Source organism: Cololabis saira, chromosome 11 (assembly GCF_033807715.1).
Source record: "Cololabis saira isolate AMF1-May2022 chromosome 11, fColSai1.1, whole genome shotgun sequence".
Classification (NCBI taxonomy): Eukaryota; Metazoa; Chordata; class Actinopteri; order Beloniformes; family Belonidae; genus Cololabis; species Cololabis saira.
In genome coordinates this window covers 36,152,926-36,178,369 of record NC_084597.1, presented here as the reverse complement: position 1 = coordinate 36,178,369, position 25,444 = coordinate 36,152,926, and the positions used below count along the sequence as shown (strand labels likewise).

Genomic DNA, 25,444 nt, shown 5'->3' with positions numbered 1-25,444 from the left:
AGCCGTTGGGAAGTATAATCCAGAATCACGGCATACACTTTCATTGCTATGCTGAAGATACGCAGCTCTATTTGTCTATGATATGGGAAGGTGGCTCAGTTGGTAGAGCGTTCGCCCATGAACCTGAAGGTCAGTGGTTCGAACCCTAGTTCCGCATGTGTCCACCAAAGTGTCCTTGGGCAAGACACTGAATCCCCCGGTTGCTCCCGGTTGTCAGGCCAGCGCCGTTGTGTATGGCAGCTCCGCCGACAACCGGTGTGTGAATATGTGAGTGTGTGGGTGAATTTTTGCAGTGTAAAGCGCTTTGGGCTGTAGGAGTACAGCTGGAAAGCGCTATATAAGTGTAAGCCATTTACCATTTACCATTTATGAAGCCGGATGAGACAGAACCGTTGGTTAAACTTCAGGCATGTCTTAGGGACATCAAGGACTGGATGTCCAGAAATGTCTTGCTTCTAAATTCAGATAAAACAGAGGTTATCATTCTTGGTCCAGAGCATCTTAGGAAGGGACTAGATGGTGTTGCGATGGCTTCCAGTGCAACTGTGAGAAACCTTGGTGTTGTTTTCGATCAGGATTTGTCGTTTAAACCATATGTTAATCAGGTTTGTAAAATAGTGTTTTTCCATCTCTGTAATATTGCAAAAATTAGGAAAATCCTCTCGCAGAGTGATGCAGAAAATCTAGTTCATGCGTTTGTATCTTCTAGACTGGATTACTGTAATGTGTTGTTAGCAGGATGTCCAAGTAATTTGCTGAATAGGCTCCAGCTGATCCAGAATGCAGCAGCACGAGTGCTGACAGGAATCAGCAGGAGAGACCACGTCTCTCCAGTGTTAGCGTCGCTCCATTGGCTACCTGTAAAATTCAGAATTCAATTTAAAATTTTATTACTTGCATATAAAGCCCAAAACGGCTTAGCTCCGCAGTATTTACAAGATTTGAGCTCTCCGCTCCCAGGGTGCAGGTTTACTCGTAGTTCCTAGAGTATCTAAATGTAGATTTGGAGGGCGGGCGTTCTGCTATCAGGCACCATTACTTTGGAACCAACTTCCAATCTGGGTTAAGGAGGCTGACACCACCTCCACCTTTAAAACTAAACTTAAAACCTTTCTGTTTAGTAAAGCCTATAGTTAGTGTTTAGTAAACCTCTAGCTGGTGTTGGTAAATCTCTAGGTAGTGTAAACTCTAGTGTGTTAGAGTCAGTAGTCATAGTTGCAGCTATAGAACAAGACTATAATAGTTAGTCTCAAATATAGCTTCGCGGTAGATATGCCATCTAGGCTTATGCTGCAGGGGGGCACCGACATGATCCGCTGGGCGGTCCCTCTCACCCTTCTTCTCCTCTCCTTTTCCCTGCCTCTCTTCTCCATTACCATTTTTATTTATTATAAATATCTCATAGCTATCATTTTTGTCCATCGTTCCTGTAGTTTCTTGTGCCGGCCCCCCTTTTTTCTCTTTTGTGCATGTTTGCAGGCTGGAGCCTGCAAACATGCACAAACCTGTTCCCACCCCCCTCCCCATCCCCGGTCATCCCGTTGCTGCTTCCACCTGCCTACGTGGATGTCTGCTGTTGCTGCTTCCGCCTGCCTGCACCCCCCCCCCCCCTCTGGTCATCCCGCTGCTGCTTCCACATGACTGTTGTGTGCTGCTGACGCCCCCCCCCCCCACCTCTGGTCATCCCGCTGCTGCTTCCACCTGCCTGCTGTGTGCTGCTGATGTCCCTGACTCCCCCAGTCTGGCCTTCGGCAGGAGGGTCCCCCCTTATGAGCCTGGTCCTGCTCAAGGTTTCTTCCCTCCTAAAGGGGAGTTTTTCCTTGCCACTGTTTGGCTTAAGGCTTTTCTCCCACTATGGGAGTTTTTACCTGCCATTGTTTATATAATAATTGCTCGGGGGTTTATGTTTATGTTCATGTTCTGGATCTCTGGAAAGCGTCTAGAGACAACATCTGTTGTATTAGACGCTATATAAATAAAATTGAATTGAATTGTTTATTCAACTTTCCACAAAAAGCGCTTAACAAATAAAGTTTGATTTGACTGGTCATTTTTTGCAAGCTGCTACAGCGTTGTCTGCTTTTGACGAGGGGGGGGGGCGGCGCGCTGCCCTCTTTAGGCTGATTTATGGTTCCGCGTTACACCAACGCAGAGCTTACGGCGTAGGGTACGGTGCGTGTCGCGGCGCTCTCTGCTCGTGTGTTTGGCTGCAGGTATTTGAGACTCGACGTACTTCGATGGTAATTCATTTCAAATCGACAGTACATGCAAATAACTTAAGTCTTGTCCAGCGAACCATCTGCATCTTTTTGAAAGTGAACTAACCGTTTAAAAGTCCCTTTTTTTTCTCCATCTTTCAATCCACCATACGTTTCCTTAGGCTACGGGTGCCGACGAGCGCCAGAAATGTTGCGCCTTTTTTTTTTTAATCTCATGCGTTAAAAAAATTGTCGGCGTTAAGAGGACGTGAAGTTAACGCATTGTTAACGCGTTTACTTGGACAGCACTAGTTATAATCTTAAATCATAATCTAATCTTAAACAGACGAGTGTGCTGATTTCCCTTCCTTCTGGACATTAAACATAAAATCCAGATCTGCAAATTGCTGTTAAACGTTAAATGTTCCTGTTAAATCTTTGAGGCAGTCAGAGTGTACTTACGATTGCCTGCCAGATCAACGTTTCCTTTGTGGAGAAAAAATTGTGTTCTTTGGGAACAAAAGTGAGCATTAATAGCTCCCTCGAAACTACGGCGCAGTCGTCCCAAATACTGGACGGTGCTCAGATTAATTAAATCTGATTAAATTTAATGACAATTATTACAATAAATGAAAAACAAGGTTCTTGTGTATTTGTGTATTTTGGAGCTCACGTGTTCTGCAGATCCCACAGCCGGCCTCCGCGTGTCCGCTGGCCACCTCACCAGCTTTCTCCGCCACCCCTAGTCAGTCCGGCCCGCCTTCTCCCGCGTCTCAGGGCTCTCTTCCTTCTCTGGGCACGGCAGCGGTCTGTGACGTCACGGGCCCTCACTGTGTTCTGCCTCTCCCGTCGCTCTCTCTTTCAGCCTTTTTTGCAGCAACAGTCTCACCCTTTTCCTGGTGATCGCAGGCTTTCTGCCAGTCAAAAATGTCCTTTAGACGGCCAGTCTTTCCAGCACTTTTCCTCATCTTTCCGATGGGTAAAACGGGTGAAGATGGGGGAGGGGGGCTCCCACGGGTGGGGTTGTGGGCATTGGGGGGCAAACGGACGCAGCTGGGTGAAGTGCAGGCGCCGGTGAGCTCTGCTTGAGGTCCGGGCGCTAGTTGGGGAGGGGGGGGGGGGGGGGGGGCGCAGAGTCCAGACCAGGTCCAGCTTCACACACTGGGGCACAGTCTGTTTGGGTGTCTGCCTCACTCAGCCACATTCCAATCTATCTAAATTTGTTTTTCATTTTTCTTTTTAGCAAGTGATAACTGGCCTCTGTCTAACCTGCAAAGCCTCCAGCTGTTTAACGCTCAGACTTCCTGTTTCTTGTTTTTTTTTTTATTATTATTTTGGGAAAATTTAAGTTGTCTGACCCACAGTTCCGACAAAGGTTGTGGGTTTTATTCTTTTCCATAATTAACTATCATATACTTCACATTTAGTGCTGACAAATCTGGTCCTTCGGAAAAAATTACTCCCAGGCTTGTTGAAAACTGGCCCCCACAGCTGATTATTTGATCCTCTCAGACGTGTTGCGAGTCCAAGTTTTCAGAAGGAAAAAAAACAACAAAAAAAAAAACACGATGGCTAACCAAGGTCTTCCGCTTATCAGGGTCTGTGACGTCACAACAGCCGGAACACTCGCGCAGCTCTCTCACAGAGATAGTTGGATAAGTAAAATAAAAAAAAATACATATATATAAAAGGAAATGTCACGGTTAAGATTTGACTGGAGTCCTGCATCTTTTAAATCCTACAGAAGAAGGTAGTACTTCGGATTACCCAACTTTATCAACAGAAAAACATTCCAACTCCAATTATTTCTCAAAATTATTTGTCATCCTCCAGACAGTCAAGATTGTTAGCCAGACATTAACAGACAGCTCAGAGCACAAACACAAACCTCCTTCACCTCCTAGAATTAGGCATTCTAGGCCGCCCCCAGACCCTGTCTGGCAACTCCGATTCCCCGAATCCAGAGCCCTCAAGACTTGAACTTGAGGTACCTTCACCTCAGGACTTGAACCTGAGGTACCTTCACGTCGAGACTTGAACTCGAGGTACCTTCACCCCAGGACTTGAACCTGAGGTACCTTCTCCTCGAGACTTGAACTCGAGGTACCTTCACCCCAGGACTTGAAACTGAGGTACCTTCACCTCGAAACTTAAACTCGAGGTACCTTCACCTCAGGACTTGAACCTAAGGTACCTTCACCTCGAGACTTGAACTCGAGGTACCTTCACCCCAGGACTTGAACCTGAGGTACCTTCACCTCTCAAACCACGGCTACAGAAGCACTCGTGATCCGTCACGTCTGGCGACCTACAGCCGATGTTGCACCGAAAAGCGTCCGCCAAGGGGTCTTTTCTTCTCGCAAACTTAATGGGGTCCCAATGGATCCCAGATCCTCGGCCAATTGCCTGATTCACTAACTCCTAGGTCAGTAATAAACAGCCCAAGTACTCAGACCCCGGCTGGACCATTCCTCCCCGGTTCCAAGCACTCCTGGCAACATCAGCTGAATAGGCAGAGAGGAGACGTTAGCGCGCAGCTTATTTCGGCCGTTTTCTTTCCAAAACTTACCCGAAAGAACAGCGAGGCGTTTCTGAAGCCACTGGGTTCGTTTGACCTCTGTCGATGGGGGGACCTTCTCTCCCTCTCCGGGCGTCAGGCCCTCTTCTCGACCTTCACTTGATGGGGGAGTACAGAGGTTGTTTGCATGCTCTTAAATCACCTTCCAACCCGGAGGAGAGAAAAATCCGCCCACAGATGAGGTCCCTTCGTGGTCGCCAAATTGTGGTGGCAAAAATTGTTGTTCAAAAAGAATGTCAGGACACCTCAGCTGTCTTTCTGAAGATTTAATGAATAGAGGACAAACATTCAATTGAATGGAGCCACACAGTCCAACCGGTCACATGAACCGTCAGTCCTGAGTGAGCTGAATGTGCTTAAAGAAAAGTTATCTTATAGTTGGGAAGCTGGGAAACTAGACAAAACATCACCCATCACCCTGGCAACCGTGCCAGGCTCTGTGTCAAAGGAGCATGACCTCGGCATAGGAATGTTTACTTGAAAACAGGCAACAGACAGTGTTATACCAACATTTTCCATTACACTATCAAATACGGACCAATCAGATGAAGGGGGGGCGCGCTTTTTGGCATTTTTTAGCGTCGCCATGGTAATGCTTTTGAATGAGAAAAGTAATGCGCGTCGTCGCAGGATTGAGACCACATGTTGATGTATAACACACCTGGGGGTACGTTACGGTTCGGGCCATATTAACGGCTGAAGAAATGGCATAAATTGCGCCAAAATTACACGATTAATTCAAAATGTTCAAAATGGCCGACTTCATGTTTTCGGTTTCGGCCATGGCGCCAAGAGACTTTTCTTTAAATTGCAACATGATACAGGTGAGTACCGATTTTCGTGGATGTACGTCAAACTGTATTGTGGGGCTTGAGGCACAAAGTTTTCTATTATCAATGGCATTAATTCAAATACACAGATATGATACCTTAGAACATGATTTTACCTCTATTTTGTAGTCTGGTAGAGTCCTCCCCTAGGAAAAACAACACCAACCGCCGCTGGGTTTGTGTGCAGTTTCCCATTGAAATAATATCTCACACTACTGAGGTTAGATGAAAGACATGAATTAGATGAAGTTGGTAATTAAAGATTACAATATTTAGATATCACTCATCACACCAGTAAACAGGAGAATCCACAATGGTCAATTCTTGCCAAATACAGTACATTCCAATTGTCCCTGAACGCATCCACTGCATATAATGCAGTGGATGAAGAAATAATCGTGAATTTCCGAATTCCGACGGTGTATATTTTTTTATTTGCACCTTTTGCTATAAAAAAAAAAAAAAAAAAAAACGACAATGAAAAATGAACAATAGGAAGCCAAGATGACTTATAATATTACAAAGTTCACTCTCACTCATTTGGATGGGTAAATTATTCACAAAAATGAATAGTAAATGGAAAATAAATTGAGTCTAAATAAATCCCGTGGGGGCAAGGAGCTGCGCGCGTATAACCCCCCCTCCGCCCCATCGACGTATATACTTAGACGCCTCATGACATGCTGGAACATAATGTAGCGTCGCCGCCATATTGAATGGGCCTCCTCACTCCAGACTAAATTAACTACACTGGAGTTACAGAGTTACAGTTACAGCCAGCATACGCAAGAAGCTGCAAAACAGTTCTTTTTCAAGGGTTTTAGTTCCCCAGCCCCAGTTGCAAGCCTAATAGGGTAGCATAAGACCCTGGAATGACCTGGATTTATTTTTATAGATATATTTGAGGGCAATGAGAGAAAAAAAAAGATTTACAATAACAATAGGAATATCAATATTTTGCCCTTTTTTAACTTTTCAAAACAATAATTAAATAAAATAAATAATATTAATAAGAAAGAAAGAAAAAATAAATAAATAAATATAAATAAATACAACAACACACCCCTCACCCCTTCAAATAAATTCAAATTAACAATCAAACTTGTTTCTTTATAAAATTAATTAATTTATACATTTATCAACATGCCATACCATATGTCTTTGTAAAAGAGCATAATACAAAGTCTTTCAGCATAAAAGTACGTATTTTTAATGTGTGACAGCGTTATGTATCATAACTAAATCCCTGCCGTTTGTAACAAACCAAACCGCGTGAAGATCGGGTAAAAATTACATATCTATGCATCTCTCTCTATATATGATCATATCTAAACACACACACACTATATATATATATATATATATATACATATATATATATATATATATATATATATATACATATACATATATATATATATATATATATATATATATATATATATATATATACATATATATATATATATAAATAAAAGTTAGGGATATTGTGAGACACTATTTTTATTGTCTACATTTTGGGGGTAATATTAAAATGGTGTTTCTTCTCATTCATCATTAGTAATATCAAAGGGAACTTTTACTTATTTAATTAAAATTCAGACCAAATAGGAAAAGCAATCATATAAATAATAATATCCCTAACTTATTGTGAGTAGTGTATATCAAAACAAGTGTGTGTTTAGATCTTGTCTATCAAGTCTGGCGACGTAACTGTAGTTTGTCCAAGCGACTGCGCATGTGTGACTCCAATCGGGTAGCTACTCACATCGGGTAATTACAAGCCCCTCCAAGATGGCGAGCGCATCGGCGCCTTATCCAAGATGGCGGCCGCGCTGAACGCATGGGGCTTAACGTCAGCTCCAATGCCTGGCCCCCCCCGCGGGAGCTGCGCGCGCAACAACGTCCCCCCCCCTCCCCCTCGGCTCTCCTCCTCCCCCTCGGCCTGCGCTCCTAGTGCAGGAGCTGGCACAGAGAGCCAGCTGGCTGTAAATCCAATGGATTTAACATAAAAATTCATTAAAAATCAAAAGGACATTTTCACATCATAGTAAACAATATTTTTACGAAGTTTGAAGTTAATTGGACATGGCATGACAAAGTTATGATTTATTTGAAGATGAATACATATTTTGGAAAAAGTGAGTGAAAAAGTTCTCCAAAACCGATATGTACCAGCGTATGATTTTTTTAGTCCTGTCGAAAGGTATCTGAATCTGACATTTAATTGTCCTAACACAAAAAACAGTGATTTTTAATGATTATTTTACCAGAAATTCAGAGTGACATAAAATGGCAATTTCGTTAAAGTTATGACCACGATACGCGACACAGTCAATAAGGACCCTTATGACCATAATATGTGTGGATTTCATTGTGATTGGATGAACGAAACAGCAATTACAGCACATCATTTGATGAAAAATGTATACCTGACCAAAAGGTGGCGCTATGGAGTTCATCCAAGATTGTCATATCCACTTGTTCAGAATGGAAGCCTGATTAAATGTATTGATTTTGGGTCAATTTGGACCAAGTATTTGAAAGTTAAAACAACTTTTATGTTCATGGCGAGACACCGAAAAATGACTACCTCTAACGGCGACGCGCTTTGATAAAAAGTTAGTTTTCTCTGTCAGTCATCGGCAATGTCTTACCTATTATGTGACCAGCTTTGAAATCAATACACTCATCTCGCTTGGAGCACAGATGCATACTACAAGACATGACAAATCCTGGTGCCAACAGGTGGCGCTACAACCGACCCTGAATATTCCACCATAGATGTCTTCAGGCTCAGTCTAAAATCATGCACATATGTTTTCGACCACATCAAATCAGGTATTGCTGAATTACAGCCAATTGATGATTCATAGCGAGCCTAAAAAATGACCTCAAACTTCGCCGGATCACTACGGTCAAGCCCTCTGGTAAAAACTTAAAAGCTTCGCAATTTAGCGTCAGCCATGTGTCTAGATTGTACAAACCAAGTTGAGAGCCAATCCGATAAAATCTCTAGGAGGAGTTGGTTAAAATACGAGGCCTGGAAATTACCAGAATTCATGAAAAATGACTTTCTGTTGAAAATGCCAGACTTCCTGTGAAACTTAGAGAATGGGTCCAAGATACTTTTTTGTAGAGCTTTGTCTGATACAATAGACACTTAAAGGTCATTGCTGTAAGTCAAACCATATTGTGGGGCTCTTCAAAAAACATAAAATAGGTGGTGCTATGGAGCCCATTCTTGTCGACCCATGCCTTTCGCCCATAAAATACGTAATTTTTCACAACTCTGGAAGCGTGTGCAAAATTTGGTGAGTTTTTTCGAGCATGTTAAAAATATACTTTCATAAAAATATATTTCTACAGTAACTTAGAAGCCAATAAATCCCACAAAAAAAAAAACGCAGAGCACACGCCGTCGCCGTGACGCCATCGTGAACCCTTCGGACTTCTCCGTCACTCCATTTCGTTGTGGTGCAGTACCCCCCGCGACCGCTAGTTAGCGATCTTTTCCTGAATGGTTTATCCGACTTTTTCCGGTCACAGTGAATCAAAGAGATAAGGACAACTATTGTGCAAAAAAACAAAAAAAAAAAAAAAAATCACACATACAGGAAAAAAAAGCGCTGAAAGTTCACGACTGCTTCAAACCGGAAACCGGAAATGCGTTGCTACCAAGCGAACCAATCACAGCCCTCTCGGTCTGCGTGTGGTCCGCGTCGCCTCAACGCGTAGTTACAATTTTCGGGAGGTTTCACGTCAGTGACAGCGTCAGTGATGGCGTGTGGTCTGCGTACTGTGTGAGTTAGAGCATGGGTCCAAGAGACTTTTTTGTAGGACGTTGTCTGATACAATGGACACATAAATGTCATTGCCGTAGGTCAAGGCATATTCTGGGGTGTGTCAAAAAACATAAAATAGGTGGCCCTATTGAGCCCATTTTTGTACACCCATGCCCGTAGCTCATACAATACGTAAGGCCCAAAATTTTGTGCATCTTCCATCGCAGGACACTTACATACACACCATTTCCCACTCCTCGGGGGGTCCAGCACCGCCAGGTAGCCCCCACGGGCAGCACGGCGAACCCCGCCAGGACCCGGGCACCGCCATCACCCCGCCCAAGGTCGACGACGTATCATATTTGACAAGGCCCCCCCCCCCCCTCCAAAGATGCTAAATATCCTTGTTAAGTGTATCTCTATTAATTGTTGAGGGTAAGGTGTCTAAGATGTTATTAAAATCGTAGGGCAGTTAGTACCGGGGCAAGTGGGACAGTGTAGAGTCTGGAAAATGTGGGATCAAGGTACCCTTCAGAGACAAGGGAAGAATGGTTGATTGCATTCGGTAAAATTAGCCCCAAAATTAATCACATCAACTGAGGAAAAGTTACTTTGGAGACTATTAGGTTGAGAAAAATTGCAGATGAGGAAAGTAGTTAAATTCCTATATAAGTGTTCTAACTAAAAATTTTACAAAAGCTGCTGTCCATAACTATTCTTGTGATGTACTCCTTAAATCACTGCATTGTGAGCACCAGAGTGAAAATGACCTCAAAGTCAATAAAGAGCACAGCTGAATGCTTAATTAGACAGTTAGTGTGTGCATGCTGCCTAAATAATGGTGATGGTGTAAATCCAAAACAGAAGCTAACATGTTGCTGAGATTTCTACTGTAAAGCCTAATCCCGATCCTGCACTATCTGCCTACTAACTGTCTCTTTCTCTCACTCTCTCCCTACCTCAGCTCAATTTGGTTAAAGATACATTTGAAGGCTAACTGAAGGAGAAACCAGAATAAAATAAGTGAGGAGTATCAATTACAAAGCAAAACAAAAGTTTGACTTCAAAAATTATACCTAGGCCTTCCGAGCCAGTGCTACCATCTCGACATTGTGTTTACAGAAACTGATTTAAAACAGAAAATGTATTTGGAAAAAATACCGACTAAATTTGGTTTTCTATTAAAGTAATAGGGAAGAAAACTTTTTAGTAATACGCTTGGCAAGTCACGAATTGAATGTGAAAGGAAAATAGGTTAACTCTATATATCTTTAGTGGGTTTCTCATTACAGTCTAATATCCTCTTTTATCGATTACAGTATTGTAAAAGTTTCAGTTTCATAGGTATGTTTTTCTCACAAAATGTTCAGTTTGGTGAAGATTGCATGAAGTAATAAGTGAGGACAACATCCAGGTCACAGGTTGTTACTAGTGTCCGACCGATAATCGGCCGTGGCCGATTATCGAATTCGATATTCATAATTTTATTAATAAATCGATATCGGCCCCCCCCAAAAAAAAATCAAAAAAAAATTATTTTTATTTTTTTTAATTTTTTTTTTAAGAAAATCGGCTGCATAAAGTGCATATATTATATTTACATTTTTGAAAATATTTTTAAAATCTGCTGTATAGTTCTTAAATGATCAAAGTGGAACAATATACAGTAAGTCTCTCTCATTGAAAGTTCGGTAGAGTACGGTTCAACGGTGATATATAGCGTCACTGACTCGGCTCCGTCAAGAGCCGTTCACTCATCACTTCACCAGCCACGGAAGAACAGTCCTCTTGTTTTTCAGGTAATCCTTTCGTTATAATGAATATCATGTAAAATATAATGGCGTACTAATGAGAAAAAAGCTTTATGTCGTCTCTCGACATGTAAAATATAATGGCGTTCTCATATAATGCTCAACAGGAGACTGAGGAGAGGAGACTCGGCTGCTGCTCCGCCGACCGCCGTCAACGGAGAAGAAAATCTTCCATGAGCAACACGCGGCTGTGTATAAAGTAAGATGACTGAACTGCAACGTTTATAAAGCAGTGTTTCCTCTACATTCATTCAGGCCTGAAAAAATTCAGGCGTGGCGGCTATGATTTAGCAGTGGCGGGCCGCCACTGCTAAATCACGCCTGAATTTTTTTTTTTTATTATAAATTTTTTTTTCAAATTTGTTTTCAAATTTTTAAATTACAGGCTTTTCTCGCTCTCTCGTCTCATCTCTCCTTCTCTGAGACATAAAACAAGCGCACCCTCCCTGTTACACATGTCAGTCACGTGCTGTCGTGTGTGCATTATCATTGGCCCCCGACCAGCTGCAGGTGTCGGCGCTGCTGTCCGGCACCGCCGCTCGCTTTAACTTTTCCAAACTCGGCCTGTTTGCGCCATGAGCTCATCCGCGCGGTTGTTACGCGACTCTTTTCAAAGCAAATCGGTTTAGTAAAGACGGGAGGGGATGTTTTCTCTTCGCACGGCTCCGGAGAACTGAGGAGACGCTCAGCGCGACACGCGCAGCCCAGCATTTAGGCTGATTTATGGTTCTGCGTTACACCAACGCAGAGCCTACGGCGTAAGCGCGCGTTGCCGCGTACCCTACGGCCTAGGTTCTGCGTCAATTTAACGTGGAACCATAATTCAGGCTTTTTTCTTCCAGCGCTGAGAAACGTCACCTAGTGTTGCTTAAATGTGGCCACATGAAATCATTCACTATCATCAAAACAAAGTCAAACAAGACGACATGGCGTCATAGTCCCTGCACCTACAATTTAATATAAAGGTGCTCTAAGGGGCCCCTCCTGCTCAGAGCAGCTCCTCCTGGTAAAACCAGGACCAGAACATGCATTTTTGGACATTTACTCCACAATAAATTATCTCAGACATACTTTACATTCAAATCTATAGGATGGATAAATGAATTAAAATATATAAAAAAAAAAACGATTAGAAAATCCAATCTACAAGCTCATAGTTGTAGTCTTGTAGAGGGCTATTGTCAGTATTGGATGTATGAAAGACATATTTTACTTCCCATTGATAGGATATATTAAATAATAAAATGATAAAATAGCCAATCTACAAGCTTGCAAATTGCAATGTTGCAATTGTTTGTACATGTTAATAAAACAACAATTAAATCATTGACTCTCAACCTCCTGTCATTGCAGATGGCAGCAACAGAAGGACGGCGTAGGAGTGTTGTCTGGGACTATTTCACCAAATCTGCAGCAACAGGCAAAAAAACCTGCAATACATGCAATGAAAGCCCCAGCACAGGATCAGATGTAAAAAAGAATCAGAATACCACAAACCTATGGAACCATCTTCAAAGCTGTCACAAGGCACTGTACACTGAAGCAAAAAAGAAGGAAGAAGATGAAAAGAAGAGAAAGGCTGCCCCTGCAAGTAGTAAACCCATTCAGGTGAACCTTCAGGACTCTCTTGAATCACACAAAAAGTGGGACAATTCACATGACAGGTCTAGAGAATTTGACAAATTAATCATCGAGATGATTGTAACTGACAACGAACCTTTCAACATTGCGGAGCATCATGGGTTTAGGCGACTGATGGCAAAAGCTGAACCCAGGTACATGCTGAAAACCGAAAAGTATTATCGTACAACTATGCTTCCACCTCTTGCTGAAAAGGTCAACGCTAAGCTTAAAGCCCTGATCCAACCACAGAATGCTGGCCACTCACTCGCCTTCACTACAGATTGCTGGTCTGGGGCAACAGAGTCATTGATGAGCCTTACATGCCACTTCATTGACAATGACTGGAGGAGAAAGCAGGTGGTTTTAAACACCAAGGTGATGTTAGAGTCTCACACACACCTTTATCTGAAAGAAGTGTTCCTGGGCATGCTTGATTCCTGGGGGATAGACCATGAACGTGTCCTGCTTGTTCTGCGAGACAACGGAGCCAATGTTGTAAAAGCGATGAAGGTTGCTGAACTGCCAGACTTCAGCTGCACAGCACACACACTACAACTGGTGGTGCGTGATGCCCTGCAAACTGAGAGAGCAGTTATAGACGTCATCGCCATGCTGAAGGCCTGTGCGACCCATTTCAACCACTCTATCCTTGCCAAGAAACGTCTGAAGGCCATTCAACAAGACCTTGGTATTGAGCAACACAATGTCATCCAAGCAGTCCAAACAAGATGGAACTCAGAGCTCCACATGCTGCAAAGAATGCTTGAGCAGAAGCGTGCCCTCAGCCTCTACGCCAGTGACCATGGAGGGTTCACAATTCCTGAAGCTCATCAGTGGGAACTTGTATCCAATTTGATTGTCACTCTCCTCCCAATGGAGGAGGTTACTAAGGATGTAAGCAGTTATGACTCTTCTACTTCTTGCAGTATTCCCAGTGTGACGGTACTGAAGATGCTGCTTGAAGTCGAAGATCCCAATGGGAGAGGAATCAGAACCCTCAGAGTGGCCATGAGGGACAGCCTTGTTAGACGCTTCTCAAAACTGGAAGAAACCAAAGTTGTGGTGCTGGCATGTCTCTTAGATCCCCGCTTCAAGTCTCACGCCTTCTCCTCTGACACCACATTGAGCAAAGCCAAAGAATGGCTGAAGGAGGATGTGCACGCAATCGACGTTGCTGCTTCAGAAGAATCGAGTGAAGACTCCGAGCATGAGGACGTTGAACAGCAGGCTGCAGCACATGGAGGTGAAAATGATGACCCTGGGCCCCAAAAAAAGCAACGGATAGATGACATGTACCAGGTTCTGCTAGGACGGCATGCGGTGGGTGGCCCATTAGACGAAAACCTTGACGAAGAGCTGCATCGCTACCTAAGAGAGCCAGTGATTGACAGAAAAAAGGGTGATCCTCTACAGTGGTGGAGGCAGAATGAAAAACACTTCAAGCACCTTGCTCCACTCGCTAGAAGGTATCTGACACCACCACCTTCCTCCGTACCGAGTGAGCGCGTCTTCAGTGAAGTTTCAGACATACCGTATTTTCGCGACCATAAGGCGCAACTTTTTTTTTTTTTTTTTTTTTTAAATGTGCCGGGCGCCTTAAGAAACGGTGCGCCGTGTCTATTACCTGAATTACGGTAATGTAAGGCCGGCCATGAGAACGGTAAAAAGAGAAGGGGGCGGGTGAAACCCCCGTGAGTTGCGACGTGAATGAGACCATCCACTGAGCTGTTTAATGCGGAAACAGATGATGAAAACTTTTAAGGATTTGCTTGATGTGTAAAATACAACCAAACTAAGTTTTGCTCCGCTCTATTTAAATAAGCACACTTGTGTGTGCGTGTTCTGCAGCGCGTGTGTTTTGCATGTCAGAACCGAGGATGCACCTGCCGTGGGTTTGCGGGTCCGATCGCCGCATCCCGGGGCAGATCCGGCTGAAGTGCCGGTGCTCTTACCCCGGGAGTCCCTACTACAAGTCCATGTGGGCTCCTCCGGTCCCGGCCGGTCGGAAGCGGTCACTTTCCCCGGTTAAAGCCGCGGCTGCAGCAGCGCGGTGATGCGCGCTGATGCAGCCGACTTCCTGGTTCCCAAAGCGGGTCCGATGACCTGGTTCCCGGCCGTTTTACGAGCAGAGATTTCTGGGGTCTGTCTCAGGTCAGATCAGCTTCACCCTCCGAAATTTGCAGCCAAATCTGTCGGTTATAAACCCGGTACCGGATCCCGACATGCGCGGGTGTTTTTCGCAGCGCGACACACACTTACTGGTTTATGTGGCGCTTGCCTGGCGCAGCTGATGGACAGAAACTGTGGGGATTTTTAAAATAAAAACTTTGCATAAGACGTTTCCAGCCGGAGTCATATAGGGTGAATGAAAAGAGGGGGCTGGATGAAAGGATGATGATCAAGAAGCTGAGACAGGTCTGGAAATTCGGACTGGCAGCTGAATTAACGGAGCTCCTGTCGCATACAACCCGGTACCGGCTCCCCGACAGCGCGTGTGTGTGAGCGGGTCCAGCGCGGCGGTCCCGGGACCCGGGACCGCCGCGGGACCAGCGCGGGGGGGGGGGCGGACCGGGACCGGGACCCGGGACCCGGTCCAGCGCGAGGGAGCAGACGGGGAGCGGGACCCGGGACCGCCGCGGTCGGGATTTTTAAAAGAAAAGCGTTCCCTAAAGAGACTTTTCCAGCCAGAGTGAAATGAAAAGGGCTGGATGGATGAGGAGATGATCAGTGGCTGAGACAGGTTTGTGCAGCAACCCGGTGGTTTTTTTAAATTCTTTAATGCAGAAACAGAATATGAACCTTTGAAGGGTTTGATTGATGTGAAAAGTGAAATAAAATATCAAACTAAGTTTTGCTTCCGCTGTATTTTTAGCGCGTGTGTGTTCTGCAGCGTGCGTGTGTGCAGCTCCGTCTCCGTAGACGGCGCCTTTTGGGTCGGTGCGCCATATGTGTGTTTTAAAACCAAAAATGACACACAAAACTGAGGGTGCGCCTTTCCACACAGTGCGCCATATGGTCGCGAAAATACGGTATATGAGAAAAAAAGAAACCGTCTCACTGGAGAGCATGCAGAACAACTCTGCTTTCTGCACCACAACCTTGCGCTTCTTAACTGGGAGTATTGAACCTGAGGGTTTGACTTGTGGTGTTCTTTGAGTTATTGTTTACACTTTACACAGTTTGAGTTACAGTTTGAAGATTCCTCTTATTTAAGTTCTCCCATGCAGCTTTGTTTTTATTTATCATTATTGAGGAATGCATTTTCTTTTTGTATTAAGAATGTTCTAGTTAAAGCAATAAATTGTTCATTTAAATTAATTCTTGTATTGAAATTAGTTTTCTCCCAAAAAGGTAAAAAAGGGTAATAATCGTATCGGCTGATATCGGCTATCGGTCTTTTTGATTTCCCCCTAATCTGTGATCGAAATAATCAAAAAAAGGCTGATCGGTCGGACACTAGTTGTTACATCCTGTATCCAAAGGAGATACAACTCTGTCAGGCTGTTTTTGAGTTACCTGGCTTAACTGAGCAAAACACTGCAATCCTGGAGGGTGAACCTCGTGAAGACTATTATCAATGCCTCACTTAACAAGGGCTTTTTTCAATAAAGTAATGAATCCTTTCACTTGAAAAAGACAGAATCCTTAATTACAACCAACACCATTGATGGAGTACCTAACATGGCGTGGAGTAGGTGGAAATTAGATATTCAATAGCAAATGAAGATTTACAGCACAGAGAAGTATAAACTAAAACAAGTAGTAAAGCTGTAAAAATGCCTTATTGAATAATATAATTAATGCACTGATGAGATATGTGAAAGTGTTACAAAAAGCCAATGTTGCATTCCTCTTTCTTAATTCCATCCATCCATCCATCCATCCATCCATCGTCCACCGCTTTATCCGTTCCCGGGTCGCAGGGGCAGCAGCCTCAGCAGGGATGCCCAGACTTCCTTCACCCCAGACACTTCCTCCAGCTCCTCCGGGGGGAGTCCGAGGCGTTCCCAGGCCAGCCGAGAGACATAGGGGTGAATCTCATGAACATGGTACAACTAATAGCAAAAATAAAAAAACATTGTATATACAAATTTCCCCCCTCTCTTTATAAAATAGGATCTAATTTCACTATTCAAATTGAAATTATAACCCATATGCACATTTTTGAGGTATTTTCAGACATTTTTAACGACACTTTGAGGAAATAAATTCATTACCGTAACACATTTTTGATTAAGAAATATGAAACAAACAAAAGAAAAATTCACCTTTTTTTGACAGCAAGGACTTCAATATGCTCAAGGGTAGCAGGTATCACCCAAAATATGCATTATTAACAAAAAATATTATTTTAATGCGAACAATTATTTCATCACCGTAACATGAAAAACGTTTTTCACGACAATTTTCATTGTGATTTTGTTTTAAATCATTAAATTGAAGAAACAGTACAACCACAGTATAAAGGGTCTGACACATTTTATTAAGGGATTAAACATTAAGGGTAATTAATTCATGTAATTTCAATAAATCATCAAATATTATACATTGCGGTAATGAAAAAAGTATATCGGTAATGAATAATAATGTTTCGGTAGTGAACAATTCATAACTACATTAACTACATTAACTACATATTAACAATTAAAACAAGACAAATCAACTCAGAACGACATATACTGTATAATACATTGCATTATCATATTCAGTTTAATCCCAAGCAACCAACCCCATAGCTGTGTTGTCTGTGATGTCACAAATTATGCTTTTTTATACTTAGCCCAGATCTCTGGCACCACACTGAAGTGCCTGGCAGATGACGAGGAAGGCAGTGGTTCAGGGATAATTTCTTTGATGTCTTCTGCATAGTACCAAACCTTGTCACCAGCAAATTTTATGGAGGGGGTGTAGAAACGGTTGTCACCAGCACAGCTCATGGTGTCAACCTCATACTGGCCACTGGCAATCTGGATTAATGAATAAAAATGATATATAAAAATACCAAAATGATGAACATTAATAGCATTAAAGCTAGGGTCTACGATTTTACATATTGTACATTATTATTAAAATCATTTAGAAGGTTGTTATGGCCCAATAGTGTTACCTATGAAATATGATCAGCAAAAAGAGCCAGAGAAAAAAATTATTCTAGCTACTGTAATCCTGCAAGGAAGTCAACCAACAGCCCATTGGTCTGCCTGAATGTCAGTGATTGGACAGTCCTCACCCTACTTACCGCCTCCCATTTCCCATTTGAAAGTATGACTGGCTCCTGTGGCATCACATGTGGACCTGCATCTGAACTCACAACAGAATATTTCCACACATGTTCTCTGTTCTCTGTTTTCAACTCTATGAGTTGTCTTAAACATACCTGTGTTACAGTGCCAGGATAGTGGTCTCCCTCATAGTCCACAAGGACCCATGTTCCGACTTTTATGGTCTCTTCAGACTCCTCTGGATCCCTGTGGGTGAAAACAAACTCCTTTGGGGAGAAACAGTCACAAGAGCGGCTACAGAAGCAAGAGACTTCTCTGAACTTGATTCTCCCTGGCTCAGTTGCAACAACCTGTAGAAAAATTAGTTAAGTTTAGTTTTATTTGCAAAAACATGAAAATAAACAACCTTATGTTAAATTATAAACATGTAGGAGCAGGATGCTTACTTGATGCACTTTCATAGTCCCTGGGACTGATTTAAGGGATGGAGCAACCAGTTCCCCACATTTTGCAATGTTCTCCTCTGTCACCTCAAAAAGCCTGACAGATGATTGCTTAGACAGATTCTCCAGCAAAGCAGCAGCATTTGGGATGTCTGTGCCATAGGCCACCAAACGATCTGCCAGGTTCTTAAGTGCACCTCCTACTCCATCAGGAGCTCCTTTCCCATGGGAGGCCTCAGTGAAGTTCCACGTCACAGTCTTAAAGCCTTTCATAAAAGGCACTGTGGATGCCAGGTAAAAGGCTACCTTATTTCTGTACTGAGACGTCGGTCCATCTGAGAGGAAGTGGATGTTTTTTGCCAGGGGGCGGATGGTTCTAATGTGATCCAGGACTGGCTCCAAATGTGCCCATGTGGCGACAGCATCGTGTTGTAGGCTACCAGATACAGTTGCAAATGATTCAACTTCACCACTGAAGTACATCACCCCTGTGTGCAGTGTGACTTGCTGGTGGGATCCACCAAAGTGAGTGTCCTTAATTTCTTTGTTCCATTTGCAAGTGTAATTTTCGCTGTAGTCGACATGGACCACAACGTCATTATCAGTCAAGCTCTCTTTCACTTGTTTAATAGATATGAACTGGTGCCCAATGTTGTACAAATGAATACAGAAACGGGGCAGTTCTGTCATTGTTAGCTCGATAAGCTTCTCAATGCTTGCAACTTTCTTTTCCAGGGTTGTTCTTTTCATCTCAAATTCAGTGGTAGTGCCATCCTGCTGTTTTTTCGCCGTAGGTGTCGACCTAGTGACCCATTCACTCCATGACACAGTGTTATTTTTTGTGGTAGGATCCATGAGCACAGAGAATGTAAGATCCTTGCAGGATTCACACCTGCCATACATGCACTCAATATTTCCCTTGTCACAAACAGACGAAGCCACCAGATCAGTTGTGGACATTGTATTTGTTATCCCGAGTTGGTGCAATTTTTTAACTTTGCTGCTGAAATTTTCATGTATTTTACAGGCACATGTTTCTCGGTCTGTCACTCTTGGTTTCACAATCCAGAAGGGCCTGAGCTTAAAAAACTGGGAGCGGGAGACTTTTAGGCTAGGGTTCTCTCTGAGGAATTTCTTGTGGAGATTTTCCATGGTATCCGTGAGGAACCTCTTCCTGTAAATCTGCCCAGCCTTCCTGACCTCCCCAATTTTACCATTGATTACTGTGGAGACATCATCTCTGTGCAGGAAGACTTTAACATGATCACCCATCCTTCTTCTTTTGTTTCTCTCACACTGATTCAAATTCTTCTCTCTCCTCTTTTTGGCTTGACTTGCAAGCAGCACTCTGGATCTGTGTTCCTCCATCCGTTTTACTTTCTTCTTCAGACAGTCGAGTTCCTTTTTTTTTTCGTTGAGCGTCTTTTGTGTCTTCCTCAGTTTGTCTCTCAGTTTGTGTGTATTTTTCCGCTTTGGTGTTGATGTCTGGGGTGGCTGATTATGGTTTAAATGTATTGGTTGGAGGACTCTTTTGGATAGTCGGGGTAGGGGTTGAGGGTTAATGTTGATGGGGTTTACTTCATCCACATCATCTGAGGGAGGAGTTTCGTTCATTATGTTTTGGACTGCTCTTTTCTTTTTGTTAAATCTGTTAGAATTTTCCCTCCATTTTTTTCTTTGTTTCTGTAGCTGTCTGGATGTCAGGTCTGCTGCTGCCTTCAGCAACCCTTTTTCCTTGCGCTTTTGATACCTTTTGATAAAATAAGAGAAGCATCAGTATTGAAAACTGCTATGAAACAGACAACTATTGAAACAGGAACTTCTTCAGCCTATTACAGCTACTTTACTGGCACTGTAAGGACCTTTCCTGGCCTACTACAGTAATAGTTATTATGCCTGTACAACTGCCTTCACAATGCAGGTGTGTGTGTGTGTGTGTGTGTGTGTGTGTGTGTGTGTGTGTGTGTGTGTGTGTGTGTGTGTGTGTGTGTGTGTGTGTGTGTGTGTGGACTCACTAGAAAGGTTGGATCCCATAACTTGGTAAAAAAACTTTTGGGCCATGCAACGTAGGTTAACAAGGATGTGTGTGTGTGTGTGTGTGTGTGTGTGTGTGTGTGTGTGTGTGTGTGTGTGTGTGTGTGTGTGTGTGTGTGTGTGTGTGGACTCACTAGAAAGGTTGGATCCCATAACTTGGTAAAAAAACTTTTGGGCCATGCAACGTAGGTTAACAAGGATGTGTGTGTGTGTGTGTGTGTGTGTGTGTGTGTGTGTGTGTGTGTGTGTGTGTGTGTGTGTGTGTGTGTGTGTGTGTGTGTGTGTGTGTGTGTGTGTGAGTAAGAGAGAGAGTGTACAAGTGTGATTGTATGAATGAATGTGTGTGTGAGAAAGAGTGAGTGTATGACTGTGAGTTTGTGTTCTGTAAAATAATCTGTTATTCTATTCCCTTATTTAGACCTACCTCTCTCTTTCCTTTGTCCTATACTCCTGTAGAAGTTCTGGGTTGTTGTAAATCTTATTTCTGTGTTTCTCCACCCTAGCTCTCGATGCAGCCCTCTTAAATTCACTTTCCTTTGATCTTCATATTAAAGAATATAGGTTAGCATAAGTTAGCATAACAATATAGACAATAATAAACAGTTTAATTATTGTGTAATAAACAATAAAATGTATAAATAAAGTTTATATGTATTATAATAAAAGAATCTGTTCATCACCGTAATCTTACTGTTCATTACCGTAACAGGCCTTTACATTACACGGTAATGAAAGCTACACATTACGGTAATGAATGACATTTACCTAAACTAGCTTAAAATGGCAGTATGCCATGATGACTCAGCTAAAATATTTCACCAACAGTTTGAGCTCCCTAATACCTTCTTTCCAGTAAACTATCTTATCAATAACTTTTCAAGAACATGAAATATTACACATTACGGTAATGTTCACCTATGGTGTGGAAATAGGCATATGTAAGGATAAACTTAACAATTAACAACATAAAAATATGTCAAACAATCCTACCTAGTCGCCATCTTTCGTCCTCTCTTCTTTGTGGTGCATCATGGGTAAAAATAACTTTATTTAAAAAAACACTGTGATTATCAGAGGGCCGTGAACACAGTGCAACGGTAATGAAAGCTGCATCTTCGGACACTCCATTTTTGTCAAATATTTTTTTATACATAGTAGGAAACCATTATATCTTATCATAAACTGTTAAAGTATACAGTCTTAAACCAATTTATATTCATTTTTATGAACTTGCTTGAATATTTATAATGCTAAATTGAGGTGAAACCATGACATTTTTCTTAGGACGCATTACGGTAATGAATTTGCGACTCCAAAATCAGTTAAAAAACATAAAAAATACTATTTTGGTACCAAATCATGAACTGTGCCACATAATAGACATAGTGAATTTTCAAATAAAAGTGAATTATTTCAAGATTTTATGAGTATGTCTCTAAAATCTTCTAAGACGTAGCTTAGGTTGGCTTCATGAGAATCACCCCTAGTCTCTCCAGCGTGTCCTGGGTCTGCCCCGGGGTCTCCTCCCGGTGGGACATGCCTGGAACACCTCCCTAGGGAGGCGTCCAGGAGGCATCCGGTACAGATGCCCAAGCCACCTCAGCTGACTCCTCTCAATGTGAAGGAGCAGCGGCTCGACTCCGAGCTCCTCCCGGGTGACCGAACTCCTCACCCTATCTCTAAGGGAGCGTACAGCCACCCTGCGGAGGAAACTCATCTCGGCTGCTTGTATCCGCAATCTTGTCCTTTCGGTCACTACCCAAAGTTCATGACCATAGGTGAGGGTAGGTGCGTAGATTGACCGGTAAATCGAGAGCTTCGCCTTTCGGCTCAGCTCCCTCTTCACCACGATAGTCCGGTACATCGACCGCATAACTGCGGACGCTGCACCGATCCGTCTGTCAATCTCACGCTCCATCGTTCCCTCACTCGTGAACAAGATCCCGAGATACTTGAACTCCTCCACCTGAGGCAGGACTTCCCCACCCACCCGGAGAAGGCACGCCACCCTTTCCCGGTGGAGAACCATGGCCTCGGTCTTGGAGGTGCTGATTCTCATCGCTGCCGCGTCGCACTCGGCCGCAAACCGCCCCAGCACATGCTGAAGGTCCCGGTCCGATGAAGCCAACAGGACAACATCATCTGCAAAAAGCAGAGATGAAATCCTGTGTTTCCCAAACCGGATCCCCTCCGGCCCCTGGCTGCGCCTAGAAATCCTGTCTATAAAAATTATGAACAGGACCGGTGACAAAGGGCAGCCCTGCCGGAGTCCAACATGCACCGGGAACAAGTCTGACTTACTGCCGGCAATGCAAACCAGACTCCTGCTCCGATTATACAGAGACCGGACAGCCCTTAATAGAGGGCCCCGGACTCCATATTCACCGAGCACCCCCCACAGAATGGCACGAGGGACACGGTCAAATGCCTTCTCCAGATCCACAAAGCACATGCAGACTGGTTGGGCAAATTCCCATGAACCCTCGAGCACCCTGCGGAGGGTATAGAGCTGGTCCAGTGTTCCGCGACCGGGACGAAAACCGCATTGTTCCTCCTGAATCCGAGGTTCAACTATCGGCTGTATTCTCCTCTCCAGTACCCTGGAGTAGACTTTCCCGGGGAGGCTGAGAAGTGTGATCCCCCTGTAGTTGGAACACACTCTCCGGCCCCCCTTTTTAAACAGAGGGACCACCACCCCGGTTTGCCACTCCAGCGGTACTGTCCCCTTCTTACATGCGATGTCGCAGAGGCATGTCAACCAAGACAGCCCTACGACATCCAGAGACTTGAGGTATTCAGGGCGAATCTCATCCACCCCCGGTGCCCTGCCACTGAGGAGCTTACGAACTACCTCAGTGACCTCGGCTCGGGTGATGGATGAGCACGCCCCAGAGTCCCCACTCTCTGCTTCCTCAGTGGAAGGCATGTCAGTCGGGTTGAGGAGATCCTCGAAGTATTCCTTCCACCGTCCGACGATGTCCCCAGTCGAGGTCAACAGCTCCCCACCCGCACCGTAAACGGTGCCGGCAGAGTACTGCTTCCCCCTTCTGAGGCACCGAACGGTCCTCCAGAATTTCCTTGAGGCTGACCGAAAGTCTTCCTCCATGGCCTCCCAGAACTCCTCCCAGACCCGGGTTTTTGCCTCCAGGACCGCCCGAGCCGCGGCTCACTTGGCCTGCCGGTACCTATCTACTGCGTCAGGAGTCCCACCGGCCAACATAGCCCGGTAGGACTCCTTCTTCAGTCTGACGGCATCCTGTACTTCCGGTGTCCACCACCGGGTTCTAGGATTGCCGCCACGACAGGCACCGGAGACCTTGCGACCACAACTCTCTTTCTTAAGTCCAATTACCGTATTTTTTAAATATTAAATAAGTCAATAAGGCTGATCCTTTCTGCTCTGCCGATCAGGGCATCTCAGTGTTGGAAGCCAAGTGGTCAAGTCAAAAGGTGAACGACATGGAAGGGCACTCCCACAGGGTTTACTCTAAGATTGTGAAGATTTGGAAAAAGGACGCCCAACGGAATTTGTCTCAAAGCCACTCCCGGAGCTGCTCGGCCAGAAGCTTATCTGAAGCTTATCAAAATAAACAGAGCGCACCACAGTTTGAGACCGAAGCTTACAGCTTAAGTACGGCCATCATTGTGGCCAACGTCCACAATGACTGCAACGTGAGTGACATTGTCTGACGCAGCCAGCAGCATGCTCTCTTACGAAGGAAAAAGGTTGGGATTTTCCCCAATTACATAGCAGAGGTCTCTGCGCAGCGGCAAGTTTTCAGCGCCATAAAGAAGGTTGATGCATGAGCCAAGTACAGCCTGTATTCCCAGCTAAGCTCCAGGTTGTACAGAACAATAAAGTTAATGTGTTTGAAAACTCAGCTGACGCTGAGTGCTTTTTTAATGCATTTACAATCACAAACAAAAAGCTAGAGCTCAGTGAGCTGCACTGCTTTGTGTTTTTGATAAACTATATCATTTTAACATTCATTAAAGTAACTGTTGCAAATGTAAGCTTTTTTCCTTGCAGTTTCTTAGCTATTTGACAGAATATTTAGTATGTGCAGGTAGTTAATTACATTCTACTGCCTTTATAATTGGAAGTACACATAGAGCTGCCAGTAAAGGTTATCTAGGTGCAGCAGTTTAGCTATTTCTGTTATCTGGCAGCCTCCAGGTCAGTATGTGGAATTTCCATCTTTTTTCTTTTTTGCGGCCTTGGGTAATTTGTTGGGGTTTTGTTATTGTTTTTTGTTGTACTGCCACACTGTCACTTCTCATGTCAGTTTACATTAATATTTTTGCCATAAATGCAGATAATCTGTGCCAAATGATCTAACCCCATTACTTCTGTTTTCTTGGAACTGTAAAGGTCTCAGGAGTGCCTTAAAGATGGACAAGGTATTTTCACACCTTAAATCCTTGTCTTCAGATATTTGTTCTGCATGAAACTCATATTCCTCATATTCAGCCAAGACAGCAGAGACGTTTAAGAGTGCTGTGGATCTCCCAGGTGTTCCAATCTACCTTTTCATCCAAAGCGGGGTTGTGGACATTTTCATCTGTAAAAATGTCCCAATTGTTTTCAAACCCATGGTGACACTCCTTGTCACTAGCCCTATTAAATATGTTCCCTTAGTTACGTTTTACAACTGTGCTCAAAACTTTGAAAGCAAAACATTTAATATCATATCTGAATATACTCATCACAACATGATTATCATTGACAATTTCAACTGCAATCTTGATCCCTATATAGACTGATCTCTTCGATGGAACCTCCCACACCTTCGAAATCAGTGTCTGTCCTCAGTGTCTGTGTCTAACTCTTTGGATATAGTGGACATTTGGAGGTTTCAGCACCACTCAGAGAGACAGTAATTCTTATTTTCTCCAGTACATAGTACCCTTTTCCAGAAT

General features: G+C 43.6%; 1 protein-coding gene across 1 annotated transcript; it reads left to right on the top strand.

The window, feature by feature from the left end:
- Positions 1–3,173: 3,173 nt before the first annotated feature.
- On the top strand, positions 3,174–24,214 carry LOC133454468 (zinc finger BED domain-containing protein 4-like). Its single transcript, XM_061733197.1, has 5 exons — positions 3,174–3,272; positions 9,619–9,744; positions 12,556–14,357; positions 18,214–18,295; positions 23,936–24,214. Exons 1-5 carry the CDS (start codon positions 3,174–3,176, stop codon positions 24,212–24,214), a joined length of 2,388 nt encoding a protein of 795 aa, XP_061589181.1.
- The last annotated feature ends 1,230 nt before the right edge of the window (positions 24,215–25,444 follow it).

What these genes read in the sequence shown, in the direction of transcription:
- LOC133454468 (XM_061733197.1), top strand. Translation starts at nt 3,174, where the DNA reads ATGGGTAAAACGGGTGAAGATGGGGGAGGGGGGCTCCCACGGGTGGGG. An exon ending in CCCCGCCCAAGGTCGACGAC is followed by an intron (nt 9,745 to 12,555) that starts GTATCATATTTG and finishes CTGTCATTGCAG; the next exon opens with ATGGCAGCAACAGAAGGACG. An exon ending in AGTGAAGTTTCAGACATACC is followed by an intron (nt 14,358 to 18,213) that starts GTATTTTCGCGA and finishes CCTGTGTTACAG; the next exon opens with TGCCAGGATAGTGGTCTCCC.